The sequence below is a fragment of the Xenopus tropicalis genome, chromosome 1 (assembly GCF_000004195.4).
Source record: "Xenopus tropicalis strain Nigerian chromosome 1, UCB_Xtro_10.0, whole genome shotgun sequence".
NCBI classification, from domain to species: Eukaryota; Metazoa; Chordata; class Amphibia; order Anura; family Pipidae; genus Xenopus; species Xenopus tropicalis.
The window spans coordinates 161,816,994-161,832,206 of NC_030677.2; the positions used below are offsets into that span (position 1 = coordinate 161,816,994).

Genomic DNA, 15,213 nt, shown 5'->3' on the forward strand with positions numbered 1-15,213 from the left:
TTTAGCCCATTTACTATTACTGAAGCAATACAATTTTTTTTTTACAGAAACTGTCAATAAGTTGGAGCAGAAAGAAAAGCAGTATGAGGAAATTTCCAAAAAGTTGGATATCCTAAAGCCGCGCTGTGTTTGTAAGTAGATTCTAGTCTACTTTTTAAATCCTCTTTGTTAGTATTTATTATTAGAGAGTGCCTTCTTCATAGTGCATTGAAATGCTCTTATAATGGGCATTTATTAAAATATTAAAACTTGCATGTTCCTAAAGTTAGTTGTGCGTAAACTATGGGGCCAGCCATTCATATTGAAATAGAGCTAAATGGTACAGGTTACATAGCGGATAACAGATAAGCTCTGTAAAACCAGTGCCTTTTCCCTTTTTTTCATTTTGAATGGCTGCCACCTTGGCAGCTTATTTATAAAAATTATAGTAGACTTTCTGAAACTAACACACTACTGTAGGGTTGCCACATTTGCTGGACTTTAAAACCGAACAAAGGGGTGTGTGTGATGAAGGTTTTGACCCGGACAGCCCCTTAAAAAACCTGGCTGTCCGGGTCAAACCGGACAGGTGGCAACCCTATACCAATGGGTCCTTATACTTTAATTACTTTGATTCACTTTTTGGTGTTCCTATAAGGTTTCACAGTAGATTTATTCTGTTTGCAGAAATTGCAGCAGCACTTTATCACTACTAAGGAGGAATTTTTGGTCCCTTGAAATATATTTTTAACTATTAATTTTGCTAGTACTCTGGTGCTATTCCACTTTTAATCATAATTATGTTTATTGTTAATTATCTGTTTTCTCTCCCAGCTCTGGAGAAAATGTTAAAGGAGTCCGAAGAGAAGGAACAAAATTTCCTTTCCACCAAAACTAAACTAGAGAAACAAATATCTGAAATGATCCAGTCTTCTGGTGATAGCTCTGCTCAGTTGACAAAGTTAAATGAGGAGCTGCAATCTAGGGAAAGGTAATTTCTCCAAATGAAATGTGAACAAACATACGTATACACTCTGCTCATTGTATTTGCATGACAAGTATGTTTTATAACATTTGATGTGAACGTTTTTCTTAGAAAATGTGTATGTTTAGAAATTTAGATGACCTTCGTTTAGAACTTTCAAAAGCACGTGATCTGGTACATGAACTAGAGGAAAAGATTGCTCTTATGCAGTCTGAAGCTGAAAGAAACAATGAGAAGGCACAGAAATCTCACCAGGAGGAGGTGGAGAAAATTGCTTCCCAAATTGGAGATCTGGTAAGAAAAGAACAATCATTTCTATAATTAAATGATTTTTAATACAAAACATTGTGAACTTGTCTGCAAAGGCATAAAGTGCCACTGCACACAAATGCAGGGCTCAGTGTCCAACAGAATCATTAAATTACTTTAGTGAGAAGCAGTCAAATAAAGCACACTAAAAATGTTTGGCTTCAACCTGTTAACTTTTACCATATTTTGCAATATGTATTGAAGCAATCTAGCTAGTATACTACTTTCATTATACTTGCTAAGTATGGTTTATTGGCTTACCAAGTATAGTGAAAGTAGTTGGATATGTGGCACTTAAGAGGGCATGGATACTATTTCCGTTGAGTTAGTGTATTCACAATTATTGCCACACAAGGAACATAAGCATACAGATATAACAGGGGAAACTAGATAAAGCTTTGCAATACACAAAGAAAAGAACACATAGAAAGGGGCACATCATTCATAGCAATAAAAGAAGAGTAAATAAGGTAGGTCCAAAAAAAACCAAAATACAAAAATACCACAGCAGATGGGAGAATTTTTTTTTGTTTAAAAGATAAGACTTAATTATTAAAAACAATGTAAAGCCACAACAAAGGGAATAAAGAAAACATTCATGGGTTGGATAATGTTGCTAATATATATTTATAGTATAGGGCAGTGCTGTCCAACTTCTACGGTGCCAAGGGCCGGAATTTCTCTAGCATACATGGTGGAGGGCCGCTAATGGAAGCCAGTTTGACCACTCCCCTTTTTGAAACCACACCCACTTCAAACCACACCTATTTTATCACAATGGTGGTAGCACAGCAAAATCCCAAATGCTTGGTCCTTACTGTGGGGATATCAACCATCATTCATATGTGAAAGAATTATGTCATATTAAGATATACCCTTAAATTCCATATGCCGCCTCCTCCTCCCCTGTGGATAGCAGAGCAACCCCCAGTACATAATTACACACCTTAGGGACCATTTAATGGCTATTTCCAACTGCTAACAAACTCCCACAACAAACCCCTGCCAGGTTCACCTCCCACAAGCAGCATAGGGCAACCAGAGTATGGCACACACAGGCAGCACTCTGCCTGTCCTATGCTGTCTGTGTGTGCCATACTCTGCCTTCTCTATGCTGCCTCTGTGTGCCATACTCTGCCTACCCTGCCTGTGTGTGCCATACTCTGCCTGCCCTACCCTGACTGTGTGTGCCATACTCTGCCTGCCCTACCCTTCCTGTGTGTGCCATACTCTGCCTGCCCTATGCTGCCTGTGTGTGCCATACTCTGCCTGCCCTACCCTGCCTGTGTGTGCCATACCCTCCCTGACCTATGCTGCCTGTGTGTGCCATACTCTACCTGCCCTATGCTGGCTGTATGTGCCATACTCTGCCTACAGCCTATGTCTGAGGTGTGAAGAAGTGAACAATGGGAGTGATTACAGTCTGAGCCTGAGGTGTGAACACTGCAGGGGGTGAACAATGCAGGTATTAAAAGGTGTGAAAAACACAGGGAATTACATTTTAAACAATACAGAGGGATTACAGCCTGAATCTGAGGTGAGAACCATGCAGGGGGGGGCAGTTAATCTCAGTACTGATACCATTTAATGCTTACTCAAAGGTAAGCCATCAAAGCAGCCAGACAGGTGGGGGGCCACACAGAGGGGGGTCGCGGGCCGCTAGTTGGACAGCACTGGTATAGGGGATGGGGATGCAACATAAGGCTACCATCTTAGAACAAAGTATATTTCATAGCCAACTATGTCAGCATCTTAATGCTTAATGCTTTGTTTTTCCTCCAGAAACTAAAAATCGAAAAGAACCAGACTGAAAATAAAGAACTTCAGGAAAGTCATAATAAAATAATGGTTGACTTGGATGTCCAGCACCAAGCGCTGGTCACCACACTTAAGCAAAGTATACAAGAAAAAGAGGAGTTGTGGAAAACAGCCCAAGCCACAATAAGTGATATGAAAGGACAAATGGAGGATCTGAAACAGGAAGCTGAACAAATCAAGGTATTTCAGAGTAATGCTTTGTTTTATAGTATTTACCTTTTTCAGAAATAGTTTCTTGTGTGTACATATACTGGCAGGGAGAGAGAGATTAAAGGCCAGAAGGACAGAATGAATGAAGAATTGGCTTGTAAAAACTTGACTTCCAGGAATGGCTACTGAGGGAAGACTCTCGGGATTAAAGAATTGTTACATAATGAGGGGAATTCACAAAAGTGGATACAGCCTTTTCTTGGAGTAAAAGTGGTGGTAAAACATTTGTTCACAAACAGATATCTGCCTAAATTCCAACTCAACCGCAACTTTTCAGTTTTTAGTGAAAGTAAGACAGTTTACAGACACTTACATTTAAGCAACATTTTAAAACCTTAATGGAGTAAAAGCTTAGTGTAACTCAGATCAATTCTAAGCTCTTCTGTTTTGAAAAGTCTTCATTTCACACCTCGTGTAGGGGCACCTTTTGGAGGTCATTAATGGGGATTAGCAGCCTATTGTCAGGGTGCAAGTCTGTCTAACCCTGGTACAATAGATGCAAAAAGCCTCAACATTTTTATAAATAAGTAAAATATTGATTAAACAAAAAAGTGTAATTTATGCAGTCTTGTGTATAAAAAATTTTTACCTCACATTTTAACTTAATGAATGAGGCAGTGATAATGTTTTGAGTAAATATATTGTATTGATAAGTCTTGATTGATAGGAAAAGTAAAGGCCTCTCAGGCAAATTTTTTAGTCTTAGCAGCAGTGCCCCTCTTTAATCACATCTCTAACACAATGCCCCAACTAATCTGTGCCATGTCCAGAACTACTGAGCTGCTTGACAGCATTGATCACCACTTTTAGCTTTGTCATTTCTGTTTCCAGGAGCCATCTTGGTGATCAGCAAGCAGCACATACACAATGGCACCCAAACTGGGATATTCGGGTACTGTGAATTTAAGGGGGACTGGCCCAACACGGCACTGGGAAAAAATCTGGTGGGCCCTGGTCCTGTTGGGCCCCTTTTCTCTCCGGTCATGTTGGTTGGGGGAGAGAAGTAGTGCAGGGGGCGGGCCCTTGATTCACTTCTTCCCATGAAGGAGGCATTTAGACCCTTAAATTTTGTTACAGAAGCAGAATTACACACAAATTTAGAAAATATTAAAAAGCTCAGCTTGTCCTCAAAAAATGATGTATAGTTTTCCCATGCAAACTTAAAATTACCCTTCAGGAAATACCCCAAAAGTGAATTGACTTTGAAATGAAATGAAAAATCCTGCTTCATTACAGGTCTCATGTAGATGTGGGATTTGGTTTGATGGCATACCAACAGATTTAATAAGAGCTAAAGACAAATTCATGGAAAATTGGCAGCAAAATGTCATCTAAAAGACAAAATCGGAAAACTGTCTGTTTAAAATATAAATTCACAAAAGTGGAGATAGAGGTTTTGTGAATAAGGCAGAAAGCTCCACTTTTATTTTGTCACCGCTTTTGTGAATACCCCTACATCTTGTATATAGATATCTGAACATACTTAATTGGTAAATGTTATTGTTACTTTTTGATTCGTTATCTTTCTGTTTATGCCCTGTCTTATTCTTATTCCAGTCTCTCATTTAGACCACTTTCTGGTTGTTAGGGAAAGCTCAAACCTAGCAATCAGCCACTAAAAGTCCATATCGGGAACTTCTACACAATAAAACTAAGTCAAAAGTCACAAAATAAAAAACAAAGACCTATTAAAAATTGTCTTAAGAGTGTTACTCACTACATCATGCTAAAGGCTTATTTAACCTGTTATAGAGACAAAGCTGGCCCATATATGTGTTACTTGATTTAATGTTATAGATTTATGTATATTTAGTCCAAAGTTCGAGACGTGGTGTGTGTTGAATATATAATGAAAATATAACGGAGGAATGCACATTGAACTAACAAAAATGCATAGAAACACAATATATGTGTTTTGCTTTGTCTATGCATTTTAAAATGTAGTCAAACACATGTGTTTAAGGGCCCTAATTCAAAGACCAGATTTGGGTGGTATTTTTGGAGCAGCTAGCTCTCTATATTTATAGACATTGTAGATGCAGAAAAGAAGCAGCTTTTGTTTCTATAGCAGAAAGGATAAGTAATCTTTAAACAAGAAGGTACTAACTACTATATAAAGTAAAACTACAACAAAATCCATTTTATAGGTCTTACATTAATACTAGGCCAGTTGTAGTTTCATTCATTTGTGTGCCATTAACCTTATATCAGATATCATTGGTTTACTGAATCAGCCCATTTTAATATGGATGCACTGCTGATCTGCCTGCTCTGGCCCAGTTATGCAACTGATCATCCCAAAAACTTTGTTGCTGTTGGGTAAGGCCGTTTTGTGGTCTGCTTATCTGGATTTGTAGGGAGACCATTTAAATGATACCTACTATGAACTGGTTCTATTACTTATGAAAATATTTTAATTTGATCAGTAATATGTCAAATATTTGTTTTCCTTATATGTAAATATGTGGCTTGGTCACTGAAACTGACATAAATTCAAGTAATGATGCAAAAATTTAACCGAGAATGCAAAGATAGCCCCTATTGTTGCAAAATGGCAAAATATTTTATACTTGTAACACAGGCTTAACCACTGCTTACCTCATTTTTTGCAATAACTTTCTGCAACTAATATCTTTCATATTCTTCATGTGCTATACAAAGAGCTAACTTTCTATTACCCATTTTATTACATATCTCTTTTGTTTTCACATTCATCATTATCTTTGGGCTGCTATTGTTTTACTTTTATTTTTGTATTTTGCAAAGCTTTCATAAAATATCTTATGTATGCACTGGCACACAGAAGTTGGACTTGTATGAAGTGGCATACTTATAACCATACCTTGGGGAAAATGTGCTGTTTGGATCTGAAAATGTGTTAAATTTATTTACCCTTAACATCAGATCCCAAATACATTAAAGTATGTTATAGACCGATTTTTACAATTTGCAGTTTTTTAAACTTAAAAATAAAGTCTTGTATCCATTTTTCTGATGGACGCAAGCTTTCCAGTACATTTCTATCTCCCTGGAAAACCTAAACAAACCTTTTACAATTTAAAAGTTGTGACATCTACCAAATCCCATTGCAGTATTCATGTGCATGCTTTAACAGGCATAGGTGTGTTGTGTATTATTCCTTGATCTCCACACACAGCTGCAGACTCACAAATATCTTGGTGAAAATATATTGTTAATACAATCAACATCTAAATATGTTCGTTCACTAACCAGCTCTGGAAATATCCAACAAAATTAAATGCTTTACTGTTTTTCCAGTTTTTAAGCATTACGTTGGGTGTGTCAACTATTGGTATTAATTTCACATTGAGTAATATTTCCCTGATTGGCGCGCCAGTGCATACATAGAAATGCTGTAATCATGCCTAATACACATTTTTATTAGCTTGCTTTGTTTCATTTTTTTCATTCCTTCTTTCCACCTTTGTCCTTTTAGTCTTTAACCTGTGTGTTAGAATCTACAAGAAATGAATTTGAACTAATATCTGAAGAAATGAGGGTTTTGAAATTGGAAAGAGACAAACTGGCCCAAGAGACCAGTACTTTAAAGCAAGGGGAGGAGTCTTTGCATTTAAAACATTTAGAGTATGAATCCAGTATCAAGACATTGCAGCAGGAACAAAATCAGTTATTTTCAATGAATGAAGAGCTTAAACTTGAGAATAACAGCTTACTCATAAAAATGAAAGAACTTGAAAATAAGAACTGTTCCCTTAATGATGGAAATGAAACATTGGCTTCTGATAAAGAAAAACTGTGCTATGAACTGGATAATGCAAAGCAAGAGCTTTTGAAGGTAACTATGGACAATGAAGACTTACAAGCTGCTGTGGCCAAAATGGATGCTGATCTGAAAGAGCTTCAAAGAAGCAGAGATTTGTTGGTTACACAAAATGAGGATCTTCAAAACCAAAAGCTAGAATTGCAGGATTATCAGAAAACTCAGACAGAAGAAAAAATAACTCTTGCAAGAGAAAAAGATGAAATCATTGAAATGCTTAAAAACACAGGAGAAGAAATGTTGAACAAGCATAAACATTTGACAGATGAGATCAGTAGTTTACAAATAGAAAAAGAATCTGCTGTAGGAAAACATTTGGAACTTGAAAGCAACTTAAATGCTTTAATTAGTGAGAGAGACAACCTGCTAAAAGCCACAACAGAAATTAAGATTGAAAGAGAAGGTCTGATGCTCAAGCAAAATGAGTTGAATACACTGATTGAAAATCTGCATCAAGAAAAGGAAAAGTTAGCACTGGAAAGGAACTCTAAAGAAGAAGAGCTTATTGCAGTTACATCACAGCTTGAAAAGTTACTTCAAGAAAATGCAGCCCTTTTGAACAGTAAAGATGCCTTGACTTTAATGTGTGCTGCAGTTGAAAGAGAAAAGCAACAGTTGGAAGAGTGTCAACATCAACTTATAGATGAAAAAATGTTACTTGCCAAGGAAAAAGATGATATCATAAAAGCTCTTAAGGAATCTCAAGAGGAAACTTCAACTGAACAGAAAAACCTTGTTAATGAATTAGCTGGGCTAAGAAGTGAAAATGAGATAATTACAGGAAAACTAATACAACACGAAAATAGGGTATCTGTTTTAGTTAAGGAACAAGAGGAATTGATGAAAACAACCAAAGAACTATCCTCTCAAAGGGACGAACTTTTGTTAAAAGATAAAGAATCAAATTTAAGAATTAGTGACTTGCTTCAAGAAAAAGAGCAAATTAATCACAAGTTTAGTGAATTAACAGCAGAACTGTCCTCTTTTAAAAAACAACTTGTGAAGTCAACAAAAGATAACGAAGAACTCAAAAACTCCAAGGAAACTCTATGCAACTTGCTTGAAGAAATCAAGACAAGTAGAAGTGTTACTGACTCTGAACGTGTTAGTTTATTGCAAGAAAAAGAAGAAATGAGTGCATCCCAAAGAAAATTATTAGCTGAGAAAGATGATCTTCTAAAACAAATTGAAGAAATTACCACCATTTCAAAAGTGTCATTAGAACAGGCCATACTATGTCAGAATGAAATGAAGGAAGAGATAAATAACATAAAAAATGATAAAATATTAATATCTGCACAACTAGTAGAGTTAGAAAATAAACTTAAATCCGTTTCTGAAAAGCGATCTGTATTAAGGGAGAATAATAATGAACTTTTATCCAAAGAACAGTCACTAATTAAGGAGCTTATTGATCTAAAGAATGAATATGAGATTTTAAATTCATCAAACTCATCGTTGGCTCAGGAAAAGAAAAGTCTCACAGAGGAACTTGCCTCCCTAAATGTTCGAATCAATGAAACAGCAAAATGTGTTGATGAACTGACAAAAATGAAAGAAAATATTTCAGAGTCTCTGGAACAAACTCTGAAAGAGAAATCTGATTTGGAATCTGAGATCACCAGTATATTGCAAGAAAAGAACTCTTTGATGGAGGATTATAAAAAGTGTTGTTTAAACAAGGAGATGGTGTTAAAAGATAAAGATGAATTGCAAATCAAATTTCAGGAGCTTCATATAGGTTATAAGGGTTTTGAGCAAAGGTTAACAGAAGAAAGAGAAACATTTGCAAATGAAAAAGAATCCCTTCTTTTGAAAAATGAGGATCTTCAAAAAATCCTGGACATGGTAACCGAAGAAAAGGAACAGGCATTATTAATGCATAAAGAGGTCCTCACTGAGCAGCATAAACTTGTAGAGCAGAAGGAGAATATTGAAAATAATATGCACACACTTAGCAGAGAAAATGAAAGTTTACAAGCTAAGAATCAATTCCATTTATCTAACATTAAAGAACTTCAAAGTAATGTTGAATCATTAACTAAATCAAAATTAGATCTCCAGGACTCATATAACAGTATATTAAAGACACTGGAAGATCTCCGATGTGTCCATGAAGCTAAAAATGCAGAGCTGGAGAACTTGGTTCGTGAAAAGTGTGAATTAATATTAGCTCAAGAAAACCTGATGGCATCTAATAGAAGTATTTTAAAAGAAAAGGAAACTCTTGCCAAGGATTGTGAAAAATTGTCCGAAGAATCTGTTATATTAACTAAAAAGAATGACGAAGTCTCAGCAAAGACTCAGCAGCTCAGTAACCAATGCCAGGCTTTGCTTAATGAAAAGGAAGAACTGTTAGAGAAATGCAATAAACTCCAGACTCTTCACAACACCACTGAAGCAAAAAAAGATGAGGTATCTCATTTGATATATAAAGTATATATAAGCTACTAACACTGAGCACTTGTTTTGCCAAATGGTAATGGGAACTCCACTGCCGCTGCATGATATGCACTTCACATGTCACATATATTTATATATAGTAAACTCAACTAATCAGGCACCAAACAGTACATGCAAGCAGGCCTGACATATGTTATATGTGTAATTATTTATATTGTCTTTTAACATTTGCTGCCCACTGTCATTTTTGTATAATTGTCTAAAGGTATATACAATTTATTAACAAGTTGAGAGCATGAATTTCAGGACTTCCAAAATAATCTGGCTGTTATTAATACACTGATAAATGGCCAAATGAGTTCAATTGCAATCTAATTTCTCTATTTAGTAACTGATCCTATTATTTATAATCAGCAAATGCATTGAAGAGTTTAATTTTATGCATGGATACAATACAAGGTTGCTTAATTCTTGGAGATCTTTATGAAGTTTGGATGCTGCTGTTCCACTTAGTCATCACCAGTACATTTCTTTGGCACTGAGAATTCACACATGATTTCAACTATGCTCGTGTGTGAGTAGTTTTTAGTAGTTTTTATGTTTATTTTAATTGCCAAGCAAATACTTGTTTAAATGCAGTGCAAAAAAGGTTGTTGACACCAACCATGTTTTTACACAAACCTTCAATCTTGAAACTGGAATGACTAAGTGTAACTGTACTACTAAACCATTTTGTTACAGAAGAAGATGTAAAATAGTAGAGTGTGCCTTCTGCTGTATTTTGTTTTTATTAACCGTTATTTAATTTAACATAGGTGTGTCAGATGGCAGAAGAATCTCTCCAGATAGTTGAAAAAATTACTGCTGAAAAAAACAAGCTTGTGAAAGAAAAGGAGGAATCTGTAAATGCAATGGATTCACTAAAGATGCTTAATCAGAAATTGCAAAATGATGTGAGTAGTTCAGTAGTAAGTCATATGAAAAGAAAATATTTTCCCACCATTTACTTTCTACCATCTCTTAATTATTATAGGTCATCCCTGAGACCTTATATTGTAGGGGTGACATTCATTCTTTTTTTTTTTTTCAAAATGCCCTGTTCTCTGTTCTACAACAGCCCAAACTTCTAGTCCAACTCGACAAGCTGAAAGTATAATTCCTGCCTGCTTTTCCTTGTGTTGTCCCTTAGTGATTAAGTTTTGTGGAAAAAAAAAAAATAATTATTCTTTGGGTTGACAAACTTGATGTGTAAACCCATCAAAATACCCCTTCAAAATGATAGCCTTCATTATTAATGTCTGACAAGGACTGATATTGGTAGGGCTGGAAATTCCCATTAGGTGAGCTTCATATTCTGCAATATACTACACTATATTGCCTTGTAAAAAGAGGACTTTACTATCATTAGAAAAAATGAAGGATTATCATGTACGCACATAATCCTGAGCATTACAAAGTGATTAAAACAAAGAGATAAACCTACAAGCATCAGTGAGGTTCGTGCACCATTACAGCTTTATTATTCAGTAGTCTAGGTTGTTGCAGTCAGGGAACTAGAATCTAGAACCATTGTTTTATTAGCAGTCATGTTTTTCTGTATTGTCTTTTGTGTTGATTATGCAGTTACTTGCTTGAGATTAAAGTTCTTTTCATACAGCTGAAGGATCTCTCAAAAGAACATAATACAGTTAGTGAAGAGAACACTCGGAATGTCGAACTTGTAAAATCAGAATGCCTGAAAACAGAAACACTCAGGAAGGAAATGTGAGTATCTTTCAACTTTTTACCAGTTTGACCGCTTATTTAAAGGGACACTATTAATATAAATGGAATAGTATTATGGTGTCATATATTCCTGAATATATATTTGTTATAGTGAAGAAGCTACTGTAAGGCAAAAGCAGTGTTAGTTCATAAGACTGAGCAAGCAGTGAGCAAAAAATGTGGGAAGTAGAGAAGGCCATGGAGAGGGTGGTGTAGGGGAGAACAAATGTTCATGGAAAGCTTTTAGAAGTAGTGATCTGAAAGATGAGTGTGGTTGGGGTTCACATTAACATATTTTACTGTGTACATTTTTAAATTATGTTTTCTGGAGGTTAAGTTTCATTCATGCCATTTATTTTTATTTTTATTGAAAGTGTTTATTAAACATTCTTCACATGCTCATAGAAATGTAATGCATATGCAGGTAATGTGTGTTAAGTAGGAAAATCACAAGTTCCAACACTCTGCTTTTCCTTTCAGTTCTCTTTTATTTCTACTTGCTGCTGTCTTCTTTTTTATAACTTTTTTTCTTGTTAATGGCTTGTTAGATGAGGTGTTCACCCAGTTAAGAGTAGGAATGAGACCAACTCCAACTCCAAATACTGAACAGTGGATATCACTGTTTCTAAACGTATGTTAGTGTTAAAACTGCACTTGGTAGTACATTTCAAAGGACAAATTGTGTGTGTGCATATGTCTTTCTTTTAAGACCCATTACCTTTATCTGTCCTGTTTCCTAGGCTTGTCAAAAACCTTGTCAGCAACATACAATATTGATTTATTTGCAGATTTGCACCTTGTTTATCCTAATATGACTCCAAACCATACCACCCAGAACTTCAGCTTTTCAGCAATGCATCAGGATTTAAAATCATCTCAAACTATAAATCTGCCATTTGACCGACATATTCAAAATTTGGTAGAATTATGTTTTAAACTCCAGTGGGTTGAAAAAGGACTGAAATACTTAAACATGTTTTTCATTGTATGATATTGCAACTTAATAAAGATATACAAAGATGCAATAAACATATGCTATTGTGCAAGGTGGACTCTACTATATTTTTAGCATGTTACCTGGATTTTTACAGGAAAGCGGCTTTTTTTGGCACAATTGACTAAATTTGATGCTCCACCAATGTATTAGAAGGGCTGACTGGAAAACAAACTGCTCACATCACAGAATACAGCAGCCCCTTTATGGCTAAAACTAGGCACAGACATACCCAAACCTTTAATAACATCATACTTAAATACTCTGTAGACATAACAACATACAGGCAGGTTAATTGGTTCCTGATAAAATTGATCCTATTGTATGTGAATGTGATAGGGACCTTCGATTGTAAGCTCCACTTGGGCAGGAATGTGCATGATGTACAGTCTCTGTAAGTGCTGCAACAGTTTGTCAGATCTGTATAAATACTAGAAAGTACATTTGGGATAAAAGGAAAGGCTTAATCTCCTATCCTTTATTTTTTCCCTTTCCTTCCCAAGACCCTCCCCTCATCCAACTACTCGTACCCTGCTTTTTATTCACAGATACAGCAAATAGAGCAGTATTGGGTGGCCTCTGAAGGAGGCCTAAGATTGTTAAACCAATTTTCTTTGTCTTTAATTAGTAAGGATGCCCAAATCCAGGATTCTGTTTGTGTTCTGTAAGAATCCTTTCACTTATTGCAGGATATGAATCTAGTTGCCTGGTCAACCCCTAATATGCATATTCAGATTGGAGAAAAATCCCAAAGATTGCACCTGAAAAAAAATTGTCACCTCAGGTCGTTCAGTTAGTAGCCCTTGTGAAGCTTACTGCCTCATTAGCAAAAAATCACAGTGGGCTTGGCAGGCATCATCTTAAGCAACTAGATCTTGACTAACGAGGGCAGTGTTTGAGGGGCCAGTAGTGCAGGGAGGGTGAAAGGTAATAAATGAGATAAATATCTTTTGTTTGGTATTTGAAAGAATTTTTTTGTGGATTTGGTATTCAACCAAATCTAAAAATGCTTTATGTATGACATCTCTCTTTAATACCCTATAGAAAACAGCATTGTATATTTTGGAACTTTCTGGATAATGTGTTTAGGCATATAAGGTACCATAGCTGCCCAAAGCTTATATCACTGCATATTATTTAGCAATTTGTATTTTAGGATTCTGCGTAGATTGGGTTTATACCTAGAGAACACCTTTGAATGTATTTGCTTTATGTGCTGTTTGACAGCTTCTTACAGTCATGTGATTGGGATGTATTTTCCAAGCTGCAAATATGATTCCATCCCACAGTTTTTCTTGCCCGTCTTGTTTCCATAGTAACTCTGCTTTCGTTGTCCTTGCAGGGAAGAACTGAGGCTGTTGGCTGAGCAGAAGTCCCAGCAGTTAGCAGCTCTACAAGAGGAAAACCTCAAACTTGCCGAGGAGCTGGGAAAGAGCAAGGAGGAGGTCACAACTAACCAGAAGGTTGGTACCTTACCATTTACTTCCTCTTCTCTTTTCTTGAGGAAAATGCTTAGCAGTGATTTCATCATTAGAACAGTGACATACATGTTATATGTTGATGTTGCATCAAACTTTAAGCAAAATGTGTTAGAGAGGCACCTGCCCAGTGATATTGGGAATAAGAGGGTTTTTGTGCTTCTTGTTAGATTGTTGGATTAAGCTCTAAAAAGTGTCCAGTGTCCTATGTCATGTGTACATAGATTACTACCCTGCATACTTCTGTATTTATAAATTACATAAATCGAAATAATTGTGCCTTTGAAAATTATACCCATATGGATACTGATATGTATTTTCTACTTTAAAGTTCCAGTTTATATCTTAAGTACAGTCATTGGCAGCTGTATTAGCTATTGAGTCAGGTTCATAGCTAATATGCACTGACAGCGTCAATTTGCATTTTTATGAACAACGATTATGGGGCTTTTGTGTATGGTTAGTGCAGTTAGGACTTCAAAATATATAGTGACTTGTCTCTATGGCAACTGCTAGATAATTGCTCAAAATGCAGTTTATTTTCCATTTATAAGACCGATGTATCTGTCACTTTACACCAGTTTGTGTTAGATACAGTATAATCAGTTTGTGGCATAGAGATATAATCTTATTATTGCCTCTAAGTGTCTGCTTTTTGATTGGAATCATTTCTCATGCATTTTAATCTGTATATAAGTATTAGGAGAACTGGCTTGAAAGTAGGGAGGACAGGCATTTTGTATGTAAAATTTACAGTAGAGTTAGAAAAGGTACACTTTCTTATTGCAATAAAAAAATTCATTTCTTATATATTCATTTGATATTATTGTATGGATATTTGTGTACATAATCTATAAGACATCTCCTGCCTGCTATATGACATTATTGGCATTTTTATGCCTAGCTTACTTACATAGGTCGCTATTGCATGAGATTTCTTCTGCTTCCAGAAATAACAGCCCTCTTTAGTGTGGGTGTAGGCATTTGTCTTTTGAATGGAACGGCTATTTTTAGCATTTAACAAGCTCAGCAAAGGTGATACCAGGAATAAATATATTCCTCCGGGTTTAGAGAACAACATTATCCTATACGTATGCTTAATATTTCATTGATTGAAATAATACTGAATTCTTTAACAGCAGAGAAAGGGAACAGTTAACTTACATTAGGGCAGTGGGTGGCATTACCATAGTAGTTTATCCTTTGTAGTACTGCTGCTTATTAGAGGAGATATTTTTAGGTGGATTTAGTCATCATTTGTGTTAGAAGAAACGTTTGAAAGGTTAATTGCACAGCTAATACAGTCAATAAACCCCCGGAGCCAGAAAAGGCTCAGTACCACCTGCTGCCATGATGTACTTAAAGAGAGCTGTGATGTGAGACACCATGTACTGATCTCATAGGGAATGGAAAGGGATGCACAATACATATGCGCTAATGTTATACTAGTAAATATATAAAAATATGGAAA

General features: G+C 35.9%; 1 protein-coding gene across 16 annotated transcripts in view; it reads left to right on the plus strand.

The window, feature by feature from the left end:
* The window catches only part of clip1 (CAP-Gly domain containing linker protein 1), an 82,363-nt gene that overhangs the window by 53,269 nt on the left and 13,881 nt on the right, over positions 1–15,213 (plus strand). For 12 of the 16 annotated variants that reach the window (XM_031900060.1, XM_031900016.1, XM_031900031.1 and 9 more), the window contains 8 exons: positions 48–131; positions 814–970; positions 1,093–1,258; positions 3,056–3,271; positions 6,759–9,518; positions 10,322–10,459; positions 11,164–11,270; positions 13,607–13,727. In XM_031900060.1, coding sequence (XP_031755920.1) covers positions 48–131; positions 814–970; positions 1,093–1,258; positions 3,056–3,271; positions 6,759–9,518; positions 10,322–10,459; positions 11,164–11,270; positions 13,607–13,727 — 3,749 coding nt within the window. 16 annotated transcript variants of the gene reach the window in all.